General features: G+C 39.5%; 1 protein-coding gene across 1 annotated transcript in view; it reads left to right on the top strand.

Moving 5' to 3' along the window:
• cacna1ba (calcium channel, voltage-dependent, N type, alpha 1B subunit, a) overlaps positions 1 to 22,956 on the top strand; it is a 518,974-nt gene that overhangs the window by 211,123 nt on the left and 284,895 nt on the right. The window contains exons 6-8 of the mRNA XM_067969602.1: positions 41 to 132; positions 4,315 to 4,467; positions 18,754 to 18,941. Coding sequence (XP_067825703.1) covers positions 41 to 132; positions 4,315 to 4,467; positions 18,754 to 18,941 — 433 coding nt within the window. The remainder of the gene's footprint in view (positions 1 to 40; positions 133 to 4,314; positions 4,468 to 18,753; positions 18,942 to 22,956) is intronic.

Below are 22,956 nucleotides of genomic sequence, written 5' to 3'. Positions count from 1 at the left end.
TTCTGAAAACTTAATATTTCTAATCTTTATTATTATGCAGGATTTTAGCCACTGTTGGGACGGACTTCGATCTGAGAACCTTGAGGGCTGTCCGAGTACTACGACCACTGAAACTTGTATCAGGAATTCCAAGTATGTTGAACAACTGGCTTGAATTATTTTTTACTGTTACATTTTTCCTGTCTCAGAATTAGTTAGCATTATATGTTTTATGTGATGTGGAGATGCCGGTGATGGACTGGGGTTGACAATTGTAAACAATTTTACAACACCAAGTTATAGTCCAGCAATTTTATTTTAAATTCACAAGCTTTCGGAGGCTTCCTCCTTCCTCAGGTGAACGAGGAAGGAGGAAGCCTCCGAAAGCTTGTGAATTTAAAATAAAATTGCTGGACTATAACTTGGTGTTGTAAAATTGTTTACAAATGTTTTATGTGATCATTTATATAATTCTTTCCTATTAAAAACACAAACATCAAATACAGCAATAGAATCTTAGAATGTCATTTTATTATTGACAACAGAAAACAAGAGGTAAAATCTGTAAGGTGCCATTAAATTCCTACAACTCTCCTTCGCTGGTCACTAAAATTCATTACTTTTCTATCAGGATTAGCATTTAAACAAAACGATCTAGTTAGTGGCTATTTTCAATTGCCTACTTCTATAGTATTAAAACTCATAGTTGTTTCTGTGGTTAAAGCTCCCCTTCAACATCCAAATCACAGGTTGAATTGTGTTTCATTAAACATGATTTGTGAATTGGTGCAAGGAAGCTTCTACTGTTTGGCCCACTGATATTTAGTGCGTTTTGCAGTGTTTCTACTTGCCCTTTTCAACAACTGGATATATCTTAAAGGGGCAACCTTGGTAGTATTAAAATCCTAGTCTTTTGCACATTGTTTAAACATTTGCGGACTGAATTCCTTTATTGATTACAACATCCAAATTTTTTTTTCATCCCGTTGATTGCCCTCAAAATGACAAATGGAAAAACACGTATGCTGCATCGTTGAGACAAAATAATGATGAAGCTTTATTTCTAATCTCTTCAAATCACGTGGGACTACTTCATCTGGTCACAATAGGAGAAACCATCCCTTTTTATTATTTCATATATTGAAATCTGCAGCTACTCATCAATATCTAGGCTTGATTGCATCCAACACTTCCCTTCTATCTCTACATATAGGACAGCGGCAAGTAGACACTATTATATAGAATTTGTAATGGCATCTCAAGACAGAGCCCAGTAGATTGCCATCTGTCCAAATTGCTTCTCTATTGGTTGGAGATCATGTCTGATGCATGGTGATTTTCCTTGGATTTGTGTTTATTTGTGTTCAATGTAAGGGGTGCTTGGTGCTGAGAATGGATCAGGTATAGCACAGCATGTTCCCTATAGCCAACCGTCAGCAATGTGCCTCCTAAGAACAACTCCAAGTGCGTTATGTAAGATATTTAGGCTGACAATGTTTGTGTGATATTGACAATTAATGCCAAACTGCTATACCCTGTACCCACTAGGAAATAAATTAAAATTACCCAAACTCATAAAAGAATTTCATCCCATCAGTCTGGGCTGGATATGAACTTGGATCTCCGAGGTGAAAGGCTAGTGTCTAACTTATTGAGCTCTATCCACTTCCCCGCTTGCATTGTCTTCTACTTTCAGGACACTTGGTCTTGGCTCTTTTTTAGTGTCCGCGCAACCACCCACTTAGACATACTATCATGTTTAGTACAATTCAGAGCCATTCTCCAAATTTCACCCAGTTTCTGATAGTTGGGTAGCATTAGAATCACCCTCTAGATATTGATAACTAGTTTGGCAATCTGAATACAAAAACCTATTGGCAAGCCAATATATTTTACAAAGGTAAAGACAAAGAGTGACCACTGATAAAGTACTGAGACAGAGTGGTCTATGTGTAGTGGTGAGAAGAATGTACAAGCATGTCTGATTGGGACTCTTGAAAGGTGATGGAAGGGGTTTGCAGCTGGGAAAAGGTCACGGGAAAAGCTGCAGCTGTGACCGTCCATTCCCTTGGTAGCCTGCCAAAAGGGAAGATCAGACAGCACTTGCAGCTGGCAGGTCCACAAGAAGAGATCACCTCAGACATTATTCAATTGATCTGGTTCATTCAGACTTTAAGAAAACTGAGATCTATCAAACAGTTAGTGGAGCTCAGTGTTATTTCCTAACTTCCAGGCTGAATTCGACCAGCTAAAATGTTTCTCTGCAGGAGCTGTCAGAACCTTGCCCGCTAGATTCCAGTTTTTCCAGTTCAAAGACACATGAATCATTGTTAATCCTAAATAATCAGTCATAGTGCTTTGATTAACTGAACACTCTGCAGTCAAATATGATCAAAGGTAGTCTAGCCTGAATAAAGAGACTCGCATGAGATAATCCAGTGCTTCACAGGGCATCAGATCAATCCCCTCCTGACATGTTGGTTACAATGGAGAATTCTCTGCTAGTGTTGGAGCTTCGGCAATATTTTTGAAACCCAAGAAAAACAAAACAGTGGGCCAACATTAATAACAGCAGCAAATGAATAATAATTCATTTTGAAACACTTTGTTACTAAAACTGATTATCTAGTCATTATCACTTTGCTGTTTGTGGGACCTTGCTGTGTGCAAATTGGCTGCCATGTTACCTACATTACATCAGTGACTACACTTCAAAAGTACTTCATTGTCTATAAAGCACTTTGGGACAACCTGAGGTGCTATTTAAATGCAAGTCTTTCTTCTGTCACTTTGTGGCATACTGAGAGGTGTGATAAGGTGCTGTGTAAATGTAAGTTCCTTCCCTTTCTATTAGTACTTGTTGCTTAGATCTCTATTATGGAATGGATCTGTTGTTTGGTAGGGCAATTCTGTGATCAATTTATACATCAGCTGATTATTTAGGTTAGAAGGGTCCTCTTGTCGCATGAGGAGGGATAACTTGGGGAGTTTTTGGCCCATGGTATAAAAAGGAGAATGTTCAGGGAAGAATTAATTTCCTGTAAGCAAGTAATTCTTCCTTATACTGTCTTCCTTAAAGAAGAACAGCATTTATTATAACATTGACTTTTAACAGTCATGTTTGATGATCACTTAATGAGGTCTATGGTTGGAAAAGCCTAATACAACTATATTTCTTTCAATGTATACATTTTCCATTACTACATTTCTTTCAATGTTCTTTGCAATGGAGAATTATCTGCTAGTGTTAGAGATTCATACATTTTCCGTTTCTCCTTTTCATCTGTTCTATAACTAACATCCACAGAATGTAAGAAATAAAAGAAACTTTCAAGTTGAGCATCACAAAGAATTTTGCATAGAATTACATAGAATCGACTGCACAGAAAACAGGCCATTCAGACCAACTGGACTATGCAGGCGTTTATGCTCCACACGAGCATCCTCCCACCCCTCTTCATCTAACCATATCAGCATATCCTTCTATTCCTTTCTCCCTCATGCTTATCTAGCTTCCCCTCAAATGCATAATTGCTATTCGCCTCAAGTACTCCTGTGTTAGCGAGTTCCACATTCTTACCATTCTTTGTTTAAAGAAGTTTCTCCTGAATTCCTTATTGCATTTATCAGTGACTATCTTTTTTTTGTGGCCCCTAGTTTTGGTCTCCCCCAAAAATGGAAACATCTTCTCTACGTCTACCCTATCAAACCCCCTCATAATTTTAAAACTAGAGTCTTAAGTAATTTTTAAGTTTCATGTTTTCCACACTTATTTTTTTAAAATGAACTTTTGTCTTTAATGAAATTAATTCACAGAAATTATCTGCAGGGTGTAATCTAAAATCTATGTGGGTAACTGCAAGCTATATTTCATATGGGCATTTTTCCTTTTTTGCTGGAGGTATCCATTAAATATTTTAAAATGTGTTGTCTCTGTTCTAATTTTATTTGCATTCAGCATATTTTTACTGAAACATTTAGATAGATTAATTTTCTCTTCAATGCAAGTTTTCACAACCACCAATGTTTCAGTTTAATTGCAGCCTATAAGTAAAAGACGTGAATATGTAATTTTGAATCAAGCATGCTTTTAAACAGGGTAAATGTAATTTGATTTGACTGAGCAATAAACCAGCTGATTGAGGATCACAGGAACAGGAGTAGGCCATTCAGCCCCTCGAGCCTGTTCCGCCATTCAGCCCCTCGAGCCTGTTCCACCATTCAGTTAGATTCATGACTGATCTGTATCTTAACTCCATCTACATGCCTTGGTTCTGTAACCCTTAATACTCTTGCCTAACAAAAATCTATCAATCTCTTGTCTCTTTCAATCAGGTTTGCAAGTTGTACTAAAATCGATAATGAAGGCGATGGTACCCCTGCTTCAGATTGGGCTTCTCCTGTTCTTTGCGATCGTAATGTTTGCCATTATTGGTCTGGAGTTCTACATGGGAAAATTTCATCAAACCTGCTTCAGTGAGGAAACAAGTAAGGAAAAACAATGTTGCACTAGAAAGATGCCTGTCAGGTTTTGAAATGCCGTTAACCTGTTATTGCTAATCTAGAAGGACTGAACAGTAATTTTAAAAAAAAATCCTTCCTTCATTTCTAGTACTGTTTAAATTTCTCTCCAACACCGATGCTGATGCATCTAGAATTGAAGCCGTTTCTGTATATTTCTCATTGAATGGTCACCTCAATTGCACTTTTATTCTGCGTACAAATGCAAGCCACTTGCACTTTTTTTTTCAAAGAAGATACTTTTAAAAAAAAAAATCGACAATGTTTCAACACACGCTTCTGGAAATACCACATATAAGGAAGGATTGAAATAAGATAGTATGTGACCCATTTATATGTTAGCAACTATAACAGAAGGAGCTGTACCACTGGGATGAGATCCACTTGAACCGGAATGGGACCAGAGTCCTAGCGGAAAGGATAAATAGGGCTGTGCATAAGGATTTAAACCTGGTAGTAATAATGAAAGCTTAAACATAAAACAGGAGATGAGTGTAAAGGTCAGACCAGGGTAAGGAATAAAGATAATATAAATGGTCAAGGAACAAATACAGCTATAAAACAGAACAATAAAAGGATGGTTAAAAATAAAGTACAAGGAACAACTATTAAAGATAAATTAAATTGCCGGTACAGGGTCCAAAATAAACAGGGGAACTGGAGGCAATAATCCATCGTGAGGAACCAGATGTAGTAGGAATATCTGAAACATGGCTACATAAAGAACAGGGCTGGCAACTGAATATTGCAGGCTGTAACCTAATCAGAAAGGATAGGGAAGGAAGAAGGGGGGGGGTGGAGGTGGAGTTGCTGTTCTAATTAGAGATAATATAATGGCATGAGAAAAAAAGGGACATCACTAACAGAAGGATAAAAACAGAATCCATATGGATTGAAATAAAAGATAAGAAGGGATCGATCATACTAATAGGGGTATACTGCAGACCACCTAATAGTGGAAAGGAGGTGGAGGAAGAACTATGTAAGCAAATATATGAAATGAGTAAAGAACATAGAATAATAATCATGGGAGATTTTAACTATCCCCAAATAAACTAGCCAGGAGAGATAGGTAAGGGGGTACAGGGAATGGAGTTTTTACAATGTGTGTTGGACTCCTTTCTTACCCAGTATGTAAAAACCTCAACACTGCTGGATCTAGTAATGGGAAATGAACCAGAACAGGTAAGAGAAGTAAGCGTAATGGAATATCTCGGCAATATCGACCACAACACAATAAGGTTTAAGATAGAGATTGAGAAGGACATAAATAAGATCAAGACCAAGGTAATAAATTGGAAAAAAACTGATATTGAGAGGATGAGAATGGAACTAGGGAAAATAAACTGGAAAAATTTACTGATAAACAAAGAAATAGAACAGCAGTGGGAAACATTTAAAATGGTGATCAATGGAGTCCAGGAGAAATATATCCCACGAAAATGCAAGAACAAACTAGTTAGTAATGATACACCATAGATGAATAAAGAAATAAGGGCAAAATTGAAACTGAAGAAAAAAAGCATACACCAAGTACATAGACAACAAAGGAGAGGATGGCAAAAGGGAATACAAAAAGGTTAGGAAAGAAGTTGAAAAAACAATTAGGAAGGCAAAGAGAAACTGCAAAATTAAATTATGAAGAAATATAAAAAGAAATAGTAAAGTTTTCTACAGACATATAATAACAAAAGAAAAGTCAGGATCGGGATAGGGCTACTAAGGAATACACACAATTAACTCACAGGTAATGTCAATGAAATGGCAGAAATATTAAATCATTACTTTGCCTCAGTATTTTCCAGGGAGATTAACATGGCGGGCATGACATTAGAAGAAGAGATCAAAAAAGATAGAAATACGTTAAAGATAGAAAGGGGGGAGATAATTGATAAACCAATCAAACTTAGAGAGGATAAAACCTGTGTTTCGGATGGATTCCATTCATATATATTAAAAGAAATTAGGGAAGAGATAGCAGAGGCGCTATTACATATATATAAAAATTCATTAGTAAAGGGAATAGTGCCAGAGGACTGGCGGACAGCTAATGTAATTCTTATATTTAAAAAGGGAGATAGAGCCAGTCCAGGGAACTATAGACCAATTAGTTTAACGTTGGTGGTAGGAAAAATAATGGAATCCTTACTCAAAGAAGGAATAGAAAAACATCTAGGAACTGAAAATATAATAAAGAATAGTCAGCACAGATTTCAAAAGGGTAGATCATGCTTGATCAACATTATTGAATTCTTTGAAGAAGTAACAAAAAGGGTAGACTAGGGTAATGTAGTAGATGTTATATATTTGGATTTTCAATAGGCCTTCGATAAGGTACCGCATAGTAGACTCATGACTAAGGTCAGAGCATGTGGAGTCAGGACAAGTAGCAAAATGGATAGCAAGCTGGCTACAAAACAGAAAACAGAGAGTAGGGGTTAAAGGTAGTTACTCGGACTGGCAAAAGGTGGGAAGTGGTGTTCCAAAAGGATCGGTGCTGGGACACCGATCCATGTGGAACACTACTTTCCACTTATATTTACATAAACGATTTGGACTCAGGAATCGAAAGTACAATTTCAAAATGTGCAACCGACACCAAATTGGGGGGGTATAGTTAATACTGAGGAGGACTGCGACAAAATACAGGAAGACATTGATGAACTTGCAGAATGGGCGTGTAATTGGCAAATGAATTTCAATATAGATGAGTGTCAGATATTACATTTTGGTAGGAAGAATAAGGGGGCCACATTCTGTTTGAATAATTGTCTAAATGGGGTAGAGGAGCAGAAGGATCTAGGGGTATAGATACACAAATCACTAAAAGCGATTCAGATTAACAAGGCCGTTAAAAAAAAAAGCAAACCAAGCACTGGGGTTCATTTCTAGAGGGGTAGAATTGAAAAGCAGAGAAATTATGTTCAACTTGTGCAGAACCTTGGCTAGACCACACTTAGAATATTGTAAACAGTTCAGGCCTCCATATTATAATAGGGATATAGAGGCACTGGAGAAGATTTACTAGGATGATACCAGAACTGAGAGGTTATAACTATCAGGAAAGATTGAGCAGGCTGGGGCTCTTTTCTCTGGAAAAAAGACTCAGGGGTGACTTGATAGAGGCCTTTAAGATTATGAAAGGGTTTGATAGGGTAGACGTAGAGAAAATGTTTCCACTTGCGGGGAAGACCAGAACTGGGGGCCATAATTATAAGATAGTCACTAATAAATCCAGTAGGGAATTTAGGAGAAACTTCTTTACCCAGAGAGTGGTTAGAATGGGGAACTCACTACCTCAAGAATTAGTTGAGGCGACGAGCATCGATGCATTTAAGGGGAAGCTCGATAAACACATGAGGGAGAAAGGAATAGAGAGATATGCTAAATTGGGTTAGATGGAGGGAGGAGGCTCATGTGAAACATAAACACTGACATGGAACTGTTGGGCTGAATGGCCTGTTTCTGTGTTGTATGTTCTATGTAATTGTATGTAACAGTCAGATCAGAAAACATATTTAAATGTCGCAGCAGTAAGTTGTGGTCCCAAATCTGATTTTCAATATTGCACATGTAAAAATAAAACTATATTAAATAATAATCAGAATCTATTTAATAACAATCATAATTGGGTGTACTTTTAATGTTAAATTCGGTTACATTGTTTTATATAGATGGTCTCTCTTCTGCTTTAAACTCTGTGGTAAAGCTGCTGTATAAATGATTGTGCTCTGGCAGATAGAACGCGCCTGGTGCAATGCAATCTGTTCCCCAGTTTAGATAATGGTTTTGTATGCAGGCTATTGTGATATTCCTGGAACTGAAATTGTTTTCAAGAGTTCTCAAAAACAACACAGCACTTCCGATAAATGTATCTACTAATTACTCATTTCATCTTCAGAAGCCAAAAGGTTCCACACTGATGACTTTTCCTCTATTTCTTAATGGAAACTTCTCTGCTTCTCTACCTCCCTTTCCTCCTTTAAGACGCTCCTTAAAATCAACCCCTGTGACCAAGCACCTGTCCTAATATCTCCTTATGTGGCTTGGTGTCAAATTTTGTTTGATAATGTTCCTTTGAAGCGCCTTGGGACATTTTACTATGTTAAAGGCGCTATATAAATGCAAGTTGTTGTTGTTGTTGGAAATCACCTCTTGTGTTATTTGTACTTTGAGAATTGTTTAATTTTGAGTGCAACAGTTTACCCCATCCTGATGAAAATGTTTTTTGCTGCTAACTTCCAACAAATGACGGAAAATCCAAGTCTGCGAGTGTTGTTGTTACTAACTGCTTACTGCGCCATTTTCATGCAGAACTTGAGGGATTTATACATTTTGTCGTCAGTCCAGGTCTTGTCCTTGCCTCAGTTCATTCAGTTATTCCATGACTTATTCACTAGCTATTTTGTTTCTCTCTGTTTCCTGTTACAACTGAGTAAGCTCTCAAGTTTATATTACTATGTTGTGATTGCTTGAGTTGAAAAATAGAGATTCCACTCGTCAAGGATGAATGAACTGGTCCCTTTGTGAAATTAAATTTAGATATTTGCTAGTTACATTGTTTTTACCCTCTCAAAAAAAGCTGCTTTATAATATTTCAGATTATTGTGTATGAAGAAACCAAAAACGCTCCAAACATGAAATACATTTTAAATCCACTGAAGGTTGAGAGGTGATATGATTGCTGTTTTTAGGATTCTAAAGGGACTAGATAATATAGACCTTGACCAGCCGTTTCACCTTGTCCAGAACAGTAGAACCAGAGGACACGGCCTGTGCTTAAAGGGAGGTGAATTCAAAACTAGTCTGCGGAAACAATTTTTCAGTGAGTGGTCAATCTATGAAATTGGCTCCCTGGGGAGACAGTGGAAGCAGTTAGTATTGATTCATTGAAATGCACATTAGATCGATTACTTTCAGAAAATAATGTCTGGGATATAGTATATGAGTAATTTGAGTTGTGATATTTGGTAAGTGTAGTCTGCTTGGGAGGGGTGACTTTAGACTTATTGGTTCCCAAAATTCTGGGATTTTCCTTGCCTTATGTCTGAGTCTGTTGTAGATGAATTGATAGAGATTGATTGCTATGATTAGTCAACAATTCCATTATCATTGTATCATGCGACTACCAGGATGGTAGAAGGCGAACTAGATGGTCTTGGTCTTTTTTCGTCCAGCAATTCCTATGATCCATTTCTTAATGATGTGGTTACATTGTACCACATTGTATCAGGTGTTTGATATTTAGGGCTGTTCTGATCATTTATATATGGAATTGAATACTCTGACATAACTATGGGAAAAATTGAACTGGTAATGAGAGAACAGCAAATAGGAAATCTGAAGTAAATACAGAAAATGCTGAAAATTCATAAAACAACGATTTTGAATGTGTTTGTTCATCAGAATAGATGAAATGCGAGTTGATCATAATTGAGTTATTCATTGTACTTCTAAAATACTAAGCTGTCTTTTTCTCCTTCAGTTGCTAATCAAACTGCTGTGCATTTCCAACATTTTCTGTTTCATTTTTTAAAAATTGAGCTGCTTGCTCGTTAATTTATGCGCAAAGTATGTAAATGATTTCTTGGATGGAACGTTAGGGTTGCCTGGTTCAACTGATGCATACATCAATTCCCAGATAATAAGTTAAACACTAAAATACAATTCACTGTTAATTTTGTTACTGAAACAAAGTAGAGAGTTCTCAAAAGAATAACATCTTAACATCCACTTCAAATTGATGCAATACTAGTTGGTTCGATGACTGGATGGCTAACAATATCAATTAATTATATTTCATTAGACTGAGCATCTTGTTTTTATTTGATCAGAGTTGCAAGATTTTGAGCAACTGTTTCATTGTTCTAAAAAGAACTCAATAGTAAAACAATTTTTTTCCCATACGTTACTAAGTCTCTTCATTAACAACAATATATTTCTCAACTGTATCACTCCCTTCAAACAACAGCATACTGTACTAAGTTACTTCTGCCATTAGATTAGTCAATACCAGTTTTTCTTCTTGAGAACTATGGCTACATTATCACTGCAGCTTAATAGTTCCTGTGTCAGACCTGTTGCAGTGATATTTCCATTTAATTAATGATGCTGTTGTCATGGTATTGGGCATAATACAGGAACTACAAGTCCTTGATTCTATCACTGACTTATTATCCCGAGCAGAAAAGAAACCTACTACGGTCACACCGGCAACCTATGAAAGTAAACAAAGAGTGATTTGACTGGACGAACTGGAAATGGTTAAGAAACACCATTTGTAATTCAATCTAAAGAGAGTAATATAATGATGACTTCACCAGTGAAACTTGATTGTCCACTTAACCTTGGGATTACTAGTTACCATTGCTTTCTTTTGTATTTCTTCAGCTGTAGGAACCAGTTTGAGACCAAGGGGCCTATATTCCTGAGTGCCCCACAACAGGCATGATTCTGGCAGTGTCAGAACAGAGAGGCCCGAGGACCAACGTAAATTCATCTTCGGGCCTCATCAGAATAAAAGCGGACAAGCCGTGGGCACTAATCAGGCACCCTGATGCAGCATGCTTGTCCGGGCCTTAAGAATTTCAGCCTGCGCCAAGGCCAAAGCGCAGACGTAAGTTCTGAGAAGGAGGCAATTGGGAGGGAGACTAGGGCTGGCTAGTAGCAACCCACAGTTGTTTTATGGGGCCAAGAGGAACACGCCTGCTTTTTATGACTCCACAAAATACATAATTTTGGAGATTTTGGTGCCTTTTTTTAAATGGTATCCAGCGGTCCCTTTAAGGACCACTCGTTAGGATGCTCAAGATCCAGAAATGCCAGTCAGAGTTTGTGCATCACCGCTGGATGCTGTTTTAAAAAAAAAAGGTGCCAAAACCTCCAAAATTATGTTTTTTGTGCATCACAAACTCCAACTAGCCTAAACAAATTTAGGAGTCCAGGTCTGAAATGAGCACAGGAACCTCATTTCAATATTAAAATACGGCTTGTGGAAATTTCGGCTGCCTAAAAAATGGCCTCAACCAATTTAGCAGTGGCACAAACACCCCTGTGCAGATTGGGTGTGGCCTCTGCACTGATAAATTGTTTGGGCCAAATCTTGGTGTAGCAGGGTATCAAACGGCACCTGCTGTTATCCAGGGTGAAATTTAAATGCAGTTTATTATCTGTATGTTAAGAACATGCTTTTCTCTCTTCTGTGAACTGCCTTAGAAACACATTCCATTTCCCAAGCAGTGCAGTGGAATGTTGAGGTCCTTGCTCCGTGGCTCATGCATTTACTAGTGGATGCGAATGGTATTGAACAAGATTGCCTTCCAGCAAAAGGCTGAGTCTCTGAAACAGAGAGAGTGCCTTTTGAGCATTTTTGGTGGATTATTTTGTCATGTTTTTTTGCTTCCTTTATCTTGGCCATTTGCTTTTTTTTTGGTGTCCTGCCTGGGCTTCTCTAATCTATTTCTTGTTTTCAGTGATGCCAGTGCACTGAATAATATGAAACGCTCAGTGGGTGGACTTCCACTGTGTGGTTGTGGCGTTGTAAACATGTTAATCAATAATAAGTTGTACCCAGAGGAAATCTTCCTCCAAATGAGACTGAGAGGTTCTTAATAGTGCAGTTAGGTGGGGGACTCATTAGGACCAGTATTTGGCTTAACGTCAACATGACAAGAAAATAACAAAGATGTGTTTATTTTATCTTTCCAAGGATCTAACTGGCATTAAGGAAGTCTGAATGCTTCCTTTATGCACTGCACCCCATGTCTAAAATTCCACTGGGGCAGAATCTTAAATCTGACTGCCCTGTTTCTGAGATTTGAAGAGGAGAAAATATATTTTTGCACGAGGAATTGAGGGAGTACAACCGTAGGGAAAAATGTGGCCAATTTCTATTTTCACATTACTAAAGTAAATCTTTATCCTTTATTGATACATCTGTCCCTTAATTAGATGGTAATTGTTTTCTCAAATAAAACATTTTAGACAAAGGACTGTTATAGGATTAAGTATGCATCAGTAGACAAGCTGTTACTTTAGAAGGTTAATTTTAACGAAGCCCAAGTCTTATCAACTGAAATTATATCATTTGGGTTAAATTGGCTAAAAGCTGAACTGCATCAATTGATTGCAAAAAAATTTAGTTAATACTAAACGATCCGTCTTGACATTGCACGTGGGGAGTGAAGACCAAGTGTAGTATTCAGATAAAGCAGAACAGAAAGTGGTGAGATAACTGGTGAGAAGGCACCCAGGTCGGGGGTTAAGGGAGGATAGAGACAGGAGGAGGTGGACAGAGGAGAGAGGGAGAGGCAGCGAGGAGGTGCGATGGGGGAGGTGGAGATGAAGGAGGTGGGGGAAGGGGAAGAGCAGGGTTCATGTTAGAAGGAGGGGGTAGAGGAGAATATAATGAAGGGGTGCGTGACACTGGGCCAAGACCCATTTCTTCACAGGGAGGAGGTGGGGAAAGGGAAAGGGAGGGGAAAGTGACATGGAGAGAGCGAACAGAAGGGAGAAGAGGAGAGGAAGAAGAAGGGGACAGGGCATGAAGGACATAGAATAGAATCATAGAATCATAGAAGCTTACAACATGGAAACAGGCCCTTCGGCCCAACATGTCCATGTCGCCCAGTTTATACCACTAACCTAGTCCCAATTGCCTGCACTTGGCCCATATCCCTCTATACCCATCTTACCCATGTAACTGTCCAAATGCTTTTTAAAAGACAAAATTGTACCCGCCTCTACTACTGCCTCTGGCAGCTCGTTCCAGACACTCACCACCCTTTGAGTGAAAAAATTGCCCCTCTGGACCCTTTTGTATCTCTCCCCTCAAATCTATGTCCCCTCGTTATAGACTCCCCTACCTTTGGGAAAAGATTTTGACTATCTACCTTATCTATGCCCCTCATTATTTTATAGACCTCTATAAGATCACCCTTTAACCTCCTACTCTCCAGGGAAAAAATCTCAGTCTATCTAACCTCTCCCTATAAGTCAAACCATCAAGTCCCGGTAGCATCCTAGTAAATCTTTTCTGCACTCTTTCCAGTTTAATAATATCCTTTCTATAATAGGGTGACCAGAACTGTACACAGTATTCCAAGTGTGGCCTTACTAATGTCTTGTACAACTTAAACAAGACATCCCAACTCCTGTATTCAATGTTCTGACCAATGAAACCAAGCATGCCGAATGCCTTCTTCACCACCCTATCCACCTGTGACTCCACTTTCAAGGAGCTATGAACCTGTACTCCTAGATCTCTTTGTTCTATAACTCTCCCCAACGCCCTACCATTAACAGAGTAGGTCCTGGCCCGATTCGATCTACCAAAATGCATCACCTCACATTTATCTAAATTAAACTCCATCTGCCATTCTTCGGCCCACTGGCCCAATTTATCAAGATCCCGTTGCAATCCTAGATAACCTTCTTCACTGTCCACAATGCCACCAATCTTGGTGTCATCTGCAAACTTACTAACCATGCCTCCTAAATTCTCATCCAAATCATTAATATAAATAACAAATAACAGCGGACCCAGCACCGATCCCTGAGGCACACCGCTGGTCACAGGCCTCCAGTTTGAAAAACAACCCTCTACAACCACCCTCTGTCTTCTGTCGTCAAGCCAATTTTGTATCCAATTGGCTACCTCACCTTGGATCCCGTGAGATTTAACCTTATGTAACAACCTACCATGCGGTACCTTGTCAAAGGCATTGCTGAAGTCCATGTAGACCACGTCTACTGCACAGCCCTCATCTATCTTCTTGGTTACCCCTTCAAAAAACTCAATCAAATTCGTGCGACATGATTTTCCTCTCTCAAAACCATGCTGACTGTTCCTAATCAGTCCCTGTCTCTCCAAATGCCTGTAGATCCTGTCTCTCAGAATACCCTCTAACAACTTACCCACTACAGATGTCAGGCTCACTGGTCTGTAGTTCCCAGGCTTTTCCCTGCCGCCCTTCTTAAACAAAGGCACAACATTTGCTACCCTCCAATCTTCAGGCACCTCACCATGGGGCAATAGTGGATGGGGAAGGTTTTGATATGCACTGCACGAGGGCCTATTTATCTCTCAAGTTGAGGGGAGAACGGCCCTGCGCCATGGCCCCATTCCATTTCTGGTGGGGGTGTGCAGAGGAGAGGAATCACTGCCCCACTCCACTGAGCAGAGATCCTAGCCAGCTCCAACACCAGCTCACCATCGCTGACCAGCTATCTCAGTATCTACACCTCCCCCTTTTCTGATATGGGAGGGAATGTAAGCTCAGGATGGGGAGCAGGGTTTGTATCATGCTTTTTTGCTCAGTTGGAGGGGATGACATTGTGCTCAGTGGGATGACAGGAGCTGCGATCCCTGCTGAATAGGGGCGGGGGGAAGGAGGGAGGTAAGATCAGAGGATTTTTTGTTTTCTTTGCTCTAGGTCATTCAGTTTCTTATCTTGGCTCATAAAGAAGGTCAGATGGTCACTGCTCTGGAACGTGTGCTTTCACCCCTTCATTATCGAAGATTCATCAATTCAAGCCCCCTTACGCTTCCCGTGTTGCATTTTGCCACCAGCCTGTGTTCACGCATTTCTTCAATGTTTTGGTACTTTGCAATTCTTTCTTGTTTTTTTCTGGGGATGCACAAAATCCAGCTAACTGCCATTGCTAGAATACCGGTAATGAAGGCGTTCTTAATTTTCAGACCATTTGTATAACCTACGTCTTAGACCAAGCTTTTGGTCACCTGTCCCAATATCTCCTTATGTGGCTCAGTGTCAGATTTTGTTTGATAATGCTCCTGTGAAGCACCTTGGGACGTTTTACTATGTTAAGTACGCTATATAAATACAATTTGTTGTTGTTGTGCATTGGATTTTTCACCTCTGGCTGCAGGGGTGCTGTGGATGCTGAGATGTTTGCTCAGCGAGGGTTAAGGTGGTGTTGGAACTGGCTAGGATCTCCTCTCAGTGGAGTGGGGCAGCGATCCCTATTTTTCCAGTCTCTGTTGTTCATTGCTGTTGATATTCGATTCATCCTTTTGGTTTTATTGGGGAAGAAGTCCAACGGTGTGGATGGCTGGCTTTCGCCCATTTTTGGCTTCCTTTTCCGTCGTCCTTCTTTTGTCAGTGGGTCCCACGATGAGTTGTATGTTTCATGACAGTAAGCTTTTTCTTGGATAAATTCATGCTGTCACAACTATTTTGACTTTGCTTCCAGGGCTCTTATTTTTTCATGTTCATTTTCAGTTCACTGATGGATGGACTTTGAATAACCAAAAAATATTTTCTTAGGCTGAGTTTCAAAGATATGCAATGGCATGCACTTTCAGATCTAAAATTAGCGAGTGTGAAACGCGCTCACTGGCCTAAATTTCAGGCCCGGGGTATTTTAACTCCAGGGCCTCATTTAAATATCGCCAGTCCACCTCCTGCCTGGAACAGCGTGCTACCGGCAGGTGAAGCCCACTGGCTTCCAGGTCAGTGGCTGGGAGGGGGATTCGGGAGGGTTTCATGAAGGGATGTGGAGGAATCTGGGGCAGGCAGCCATGACTTTTCTGGAGGGAGCTTGGAGGAGCACTCCTGCTCTACCCGGCCCCACAAAGGAACGTTTGTCTTACCTGGAGGGCCTCCTCATTCTTCCTACCGGCTGCCGACTTGCTTCAGCTGGAAGGGAAGCCATGGTGACCTCCCCACTCAAGCCCCAGTTAAAATACCAGTGGGGTCCTATTGATGTCATAGGACCCCAATTAGCATTTATGCATGAGGCTCACGCCTGAGTCCAGTGGGTGCCTCATCCCCCGCCGAAACCAGCTGCACTAAAATCGGAGATCGACGGGGAGGAAGCGGGAAATGGAGCCGCTCCATTCCCGTTTACTGGAGAGAGTTAAAATTCCACTCATTATGTCGGAAGTTTGTGAATAAATGCGAGGAAAAGTTTTACCAAACGTTTTATCATTAGGCAATGCCCCCTTAACTTATCAAATTTCTTTAAATAAAATAATTATCATGTAAATCATATTAGGGTGAAATATTAACTGAGGCTTTAATTTAGGTTTACTTGAAATGTAGTGGATAAAGGAATTTAAGGAGTTTCACATGAACGCATCAAATCTTCATACGCTAATATCTCACAGAACAATTATGTTCCACACGTATGTACTGTAAGATTAAAAATATTCATTTCCACTGCAAATCAACCAGCAAATGATGCACAAAAACTAGCGATGATCAAGTGGAGCAATAACCATTCTTAAACAGAATAGGAAAGTTAGAGTTATATATTCAAAACACTAGATGGTGCAATGTAAAAATCAGAGGTTATATCCAGTTTCAAACAGGCCATTGTGTACTGTGAAAGGTATTCTTTAATTGTCTATTTACAATTACTATTTGATTGGGTTTTGGATGGAGATGTACCCTGCTATCTATCTCACTGTTTCTCTCTCCTAATGAATTTTCACTCTTTAAAAACAGACAGCTGCTGCTTCTCTCCTCTTTCTGCTTGACTTCCTCCGACTCTGAATTGTTTTTATTTTTCATTCCCTTGCCACTACCTGTAGCATTGAGCAACAAGAAGAGAATTCTGCTGCTGCAACCAGCACTCATTTGCCTTGACGTGACATTTACTTTCCAAGGTTATCGAGTTTGAAGTGCACGGTCTGTATTTCAGATTTGGTTTGAGCCTTTCATTTGTTCGTGAGGGCTACTTCCGATTGTACAGTAAAAACTGGGAGGTGTAATTGTTCCCCCAGCTCATGGGTTTGAAGCCAGCGAGATCAATGGGATGAAAGCCTTTCCCTCTGCTGGCAGTAAGGAAATGAAGGGCATGAGTTTGGCCAGCAATCCATGTTGGCACGACATGCCAGAAGTGCAAAAAGCCTTCCTTTCTCCAGCTCTGACATTCGCACATTGCTGATGACATAAATTACGAACATACAAAATTGACGGGCAGGAAGATACCAGATGGTCCATCAAGCCTGTCCCACACCAAGATGGCCAGAGTATTATGACTAAACACTTCCTCCCACCTTCCTGCCCCCCCCCCCCCCCCCCCCCCCGCAGCCTTGTAATCTCCTGGAAGAGGCAAAAAGTTCACCAAGAATATTTAAAAGCCCTCACCCTGGCTCTTGTTTTTTGATGTTGGTGTATTTATTAAGCAATAGTTCGATGGAAATGGGTGAGTTACTAATGAAATTTAGTCAGTGAGCTTCTACTTATCAACAAGTAAGAACTGTGGGTTGTAATGACAAGTAATTATTTCTTGGCGTTGTTTTAATCCGGGATATTACGTCTCATTCTTCTGAGCTTACAGCAATCGAATTTCCTCTGCACCCACATTGAGCTTGCTAATTTTAATTATATTCAAGTTGTGAATTACTGAGCAACGTTCATTCACCAATCAATTGATTTTCACTTAGTTCTGAGATTGTATAATAATTTATCAATAAAATATCTGGGTGTTCTGATAAACCGGATCGGGATCAACCAATGCAAGTTATTGCTGATAATACATCTATTAGTATGTTAGGTGTAAAAATGTCTGACAAAGACACTCATAGGCTTACTTGTGATCTGCATATATCGAAAAACTGATGCAGAAAGCTCCCAGAGAAAGTACACCTTGTGCTTGTGGAGAGGAAGATTAGGGGTTCTGGTTCAGATCTCCTTCCCATACAGCATTTGTAACTGGTACTGGTAGCATTAGGACTCTTTTGAACTGCTATTCCTAACTAATAAATTTCACTGGAACGTTTCACCCTTGTGTTATAAAGAAATTATCAATCCACATTATCATCCATACACTGAATAAACTTCTTTTATATAAAACTACAGTCTTGCATCGGTCTCCAATGTGTTATACTACACAATGCAAGAAAAAATGGCTCATGCCAGCAGTTTCTCACTGGTTGAGTTCCCAGTATTGGCAACTATTTGTGTTTCTACAGCCGAGTGGAAACTGGGTGCTTTCTATTGCGAGGGAGGGAAAACTGACAGATGCGACGAGTCACTCTGGGCTATTGTTGCACGGCCACCTACTGGATAGATTAAGAGAAACATTGGAACAGGACTTGGGACAAGGCAGCTGGGGAACTGTGTATTTTGCAGCATGGCCAGGAACGCAGACAGAAAATAAAATACCTTAAAAAGAGTAGAGTTAATTCTGCTGATTTGCCTTTGAGGTGATTAGTATTGTAGTGTTCAGTGGTGTACAATATGTAACAGTGAACTGAAATGCTTTGCTTTTGTTTCTATCTAGATCAGCCAGTGGAAGAATTTCCATGTGGAAAGGAGTCTCCATCACGGTTGTGTCCAAATGGAACTGTTTGTAAAGGATACTGGACTGGACCCAACTATGGAATTACAAATTTTGACAATATCCTGTTTGCTGTGCTCACTGTCTTCCAATGTATCACCATGGAAGGGTGGACTGACATTCTGTACAATGTAAGTACAGTTTAATCACTACATAGCTTTAGAAGTGGCAGCTGTTGGGGATGCTGAAGCTACCTGTTGTCTTGCAGCAGTGAGGTCTGTGGAATAACATGGAATTTAAGTCTCGAGATTTGCATCAGAAAAGGAATAGTGAGTGTACATAGCAAAACGTAGATCAAAAGCAAAATACTGCGGATGCTGGAAATCTGAAATAAAAACAGAAAATGCTGGAAATACTCAGCAAGTGAGGCTGCATCTGTGGAGAAAGAAACAGAGTTAACGTTTCAGGTCGATGACCCTTCAAGGGCCGTCGACCTGAAACATCGATGCTGCTTGACTTGCTGAGCATTTCCAGCATTTTCTGTTTCTGTAGCAAAACATAGGTTTGACATCCATCTTTCAGATGAGATGTTAGACTGTAGCCCAGCCTGTTCCATTGGTCAGGTAGATCTTAAAGATCCCGTGGCATTATTCAAACAAAAGCAATGATTCCTTCTGGTGTTGTAACCAAAATTCTTTTCCCAACTAACACCATCAGAAAACAGATTAACTGGTCTTTCATCTCAGGGCTGTTTGTGGGATGTTGCTGGCACAGAATGGTAGCGACTGCAGTCATTGCAATTCAACAGTAATTCATTGTGTGATGCATTTTGAGACGTTTTAACGGTGCAAAAAAAATTTTAAAATATTATTGTTAAGCCAGAATAGGTCAATTAAAGAAATCATAACCAAATCATGTAGAACCTGACCTTGAATATACATCCAGCTGTCACTTGCATTAATGACCATAATATTGTGCTCGAGGGCAAGAAGTCAATCCCATCATTATGTGAATATTAAGTTGTTCATACATGCCAACTCACTCGTACTAGAAATACCGTTACAGGAAATTAAAATTAAATTTAACATCTAATATAGTATTTTTAAAAAATAATTTGGTTCTCTTTTTATACTATGATGCAAAACTATATATTATACAGTTATATTTAGTTTCCACTTTTATAAGTAAAAATACTCATAAAGGATAGCTTGGAGCCTTAAATCTCTATCCTAACAAAATTCAATATGTTAATGGTTAAAAAAAAAGACTTTATAAGGTTTGAAAGAAAATGCAAATTGGGAGTACTGCTTTTAAGATAATTGCTTCACACTTTTTTGTTGTTGCAAAATTTAGATGAAGGATCAAGGTTTGAGGTCGGGAAGAGTGGGTGAGAAGGTGAAATGAGTCAAGAAGAAGTTGTTATATTGCAGGAGGAAGAAAGGACTGCTGGAAGTAAGGATTGTGATGGCTTTGAGGTTCAGGGAATGTAAAAGTTAGAGGAGAAAACTGCAATGAGCCTTATTTTCAATACAGCTAGGATGAAGGAAAAGGAAGTATGTGTGGGACAGTGTCTTTGACGTTTAAGAGAAACAAGAAAGGGAAGTTCAGAGGAGCTTGTAACATAGTATTGATAAATGGAGAGAGAAGAAAGTTTGCAATGTCTGCTTGCATCAATCTCATCAGCAACCAACAACTCAATCGTCTTACCAACATTTGAGTTCTGTCAGTTTGGTTACTGGATGGGCACATGGGGGAAAAAGCCAAGCACTTCACCTTGTTCACACCATACTGCATTTTGATTTTGAAAGACACCAAATGCAAATAATAAGAATTCTGGAGGAGTGCCATTAATGTGTGAACTTGAATTGCTGTATCAGAGCTGGGGAAAATGAGGTCCAAGTATATCTTCAAGAGATTACAGTAAACGAGATATGTATTTGCTGAAGTAATCAGTCAATAGCAGAATGGCATTGTAGTTGCAGGGCATTCATGGGAATTAATTTTGCACACATTAGGCTTCATGGAAGATCAGCTCAAATGAATTGTTTGTCAGACAGCCTGCCTACCAAATCGGTAAGGGGAAATCATTCAACTTCCTTTTGCCCCTTCATTATTACATTCAGCAGATACATTTTGTTTTAGTTGGTAACTAAGTTTGTATCAGATAACTGAAATTATTGCAGTGAGAGCGTTCTATTTTTTAATGCTGTACTGAAAAGATAGCGAGCATTGTTATAACTTGGTGCCCTACTTTGTGCTGGCACTAATTGTATTTTGCATCATGTGTTGTCAATAAATCTTGTATATAGTCACTGTGCTTGGAGCAGCAGCAGTTGGAATTTCATTTCAAGCAGCATGAACAACAGCCTGTGTTGGAGCATGTCAGCAAACTTAAGATGCTCAATTACTTAGTTTTCTTTTGCCTTTTTGGACCGCGCATATGGATTTGATTGCAAACCTAGCAATGAAGAAGTGATACATCACAAAAAGGATCTCTTACCACAAATGTTACTGGATTGTACAGACCAGGAAGATCCCAGATTTAATTGCCAGCATGTGTTGAATTAGTTGATCTCAGCCAGGGCAATGGCTGGAGTGCTATTGGTCACTATTCCAGTGATCCAGCTAGAAAGTGATTATCTGGACCTTGTGTGAGGATAGGATTGGGTTTGGCTATGATGCCTTCCATTGTCGAGTAGCCTGGCAACACATTCTCTAGACTCATGCCTGAGATTGATCACTAGGGCTCAAACTAATGGCTCTGCTGGCTTATCCAGTGATTAGCTGAACCCGACAGACCAGCAAGGTCCCAGGTTCAATCCCCTGTTGGTCCTGAGTTCACTAATCTCAGCTACGACAGCAGTAGGGGTGCTTTCATTGGTGTCAGTTTTCTTGGGTTAGTGAGGGGAAGATCAACCAGGGTTCCCATTCCTAATTGCTAACTAGTAATCTCTAATTGAAGAGCAAGTTTATGGAAGTTGGGTGAAGATCTCACTTGAGTTATACGACTATTACTACTACGACTGCTGCTCCCTTAACGCAGTAAACATGCCACAGTGCTTCACAGATACAAAGATGGATGCTGAGCATTAGCAGGAGGAGAATTAGGAGAAGTGACTGAAGGCATGGTTGAAGACATAGGTTTTGAAGGGGTTTTTGAAAGTGGAAGAGTGTGAAAAGCTTTGCCATCAGTGGCGGAACAAAGGGAGGGGGGAATGCAAAGGAAACCAGAGTCAGATGAGTGGAGGATGCATACCTTAACAAAAGGGTTGGAGCAAGTTCGCGAACTGGGGGAGATGGCTAAAGAGGGATTTGTAAATAAGAACAAGGATTTTGAAATCAGTACGTTGCTGAATATCGAGCAAATGGAGGAATTTGAGGACAGGAATGAAAGGGGAATGAGAATTGAGTAATAACCTGATGGAGTTTGAGGAGATAGTGGATGAGGGAAATGCAGTGGATGTGGTGTACATGGATTTTTAGGAGGCCTCTGACAAGGTACCACACGGGGGACTGTTTGGGAAGATTAAGTGATATGGAATTAGAGGAAGGATAGCAAATTGGATTCAAAACTGATCAGAAGGGAGGTTAGAATTGTCCCAAAACTATTAGCCTTTAGCTAATTTCCTGGTATTTTTTATTTGGTAAATATATACACAGGATCATTCAAAGGCTGAGATGCCTAACAAATCAGTACAAAAGCATTTGGTTTGTATAACTTAATATCCCACAAGAATGAAGCTTAACAATTTCATCAACAGTATCTAAATCCAAAATGCTTCACATCCTTAAACCACATTATAGTCTGACTTATGCAGGCATAGTTCATACATTTTGTTTTTCTGATGTATGTCAAGATCAGGACATGTTCCATATTGTGAACTGAAGTGCACGTCATTTTTGAAGCACTGTAATGCTGTTCTGATTTGAAAGAAATGTTAGGACCATTTCACTTTTACAATTTATAGTTTTTCTGTTTTTAGATGGTCTTGGTGTCTCTGTGCAGATCAGAAGGATGTGTTATTCCATCCTCTGTGACTCAAGCTTGTGGGCTTTAAGCAAAATACCGTAGGCTGGAGGAATTCATGTAATGTGCATAATATATGCTAGATATAGAATTTTGCAGAATAGAATAACTGCAGATTAACTGTCATTACTGCTGGTTTATTGAAGTCCCAGTTATTAATCATCTTGAGTGAGCATCAT

This window comes from Heptranchias perlo, chromosome 31 (genome assembly GCF_035084215.1).
Source record: "Heptranchias perlo isolate sHepPer1 chromosome 31, sHepPer1.hap1, whole genome shotgun sequence".
In the NCBI taxonomy this organism is placed as follows: domain Eukaryota; kingdom Metazoa; phylum Chordata; class Chondrichthyes; order Hexanchiformes; family Hexanchidae; genus Heptranchias; species Heptranchias perlo.
Note: the sequence above shows the minus strand (reverse complement) of the source record. Positions and strands in the feature narration are given on the sequence as shown.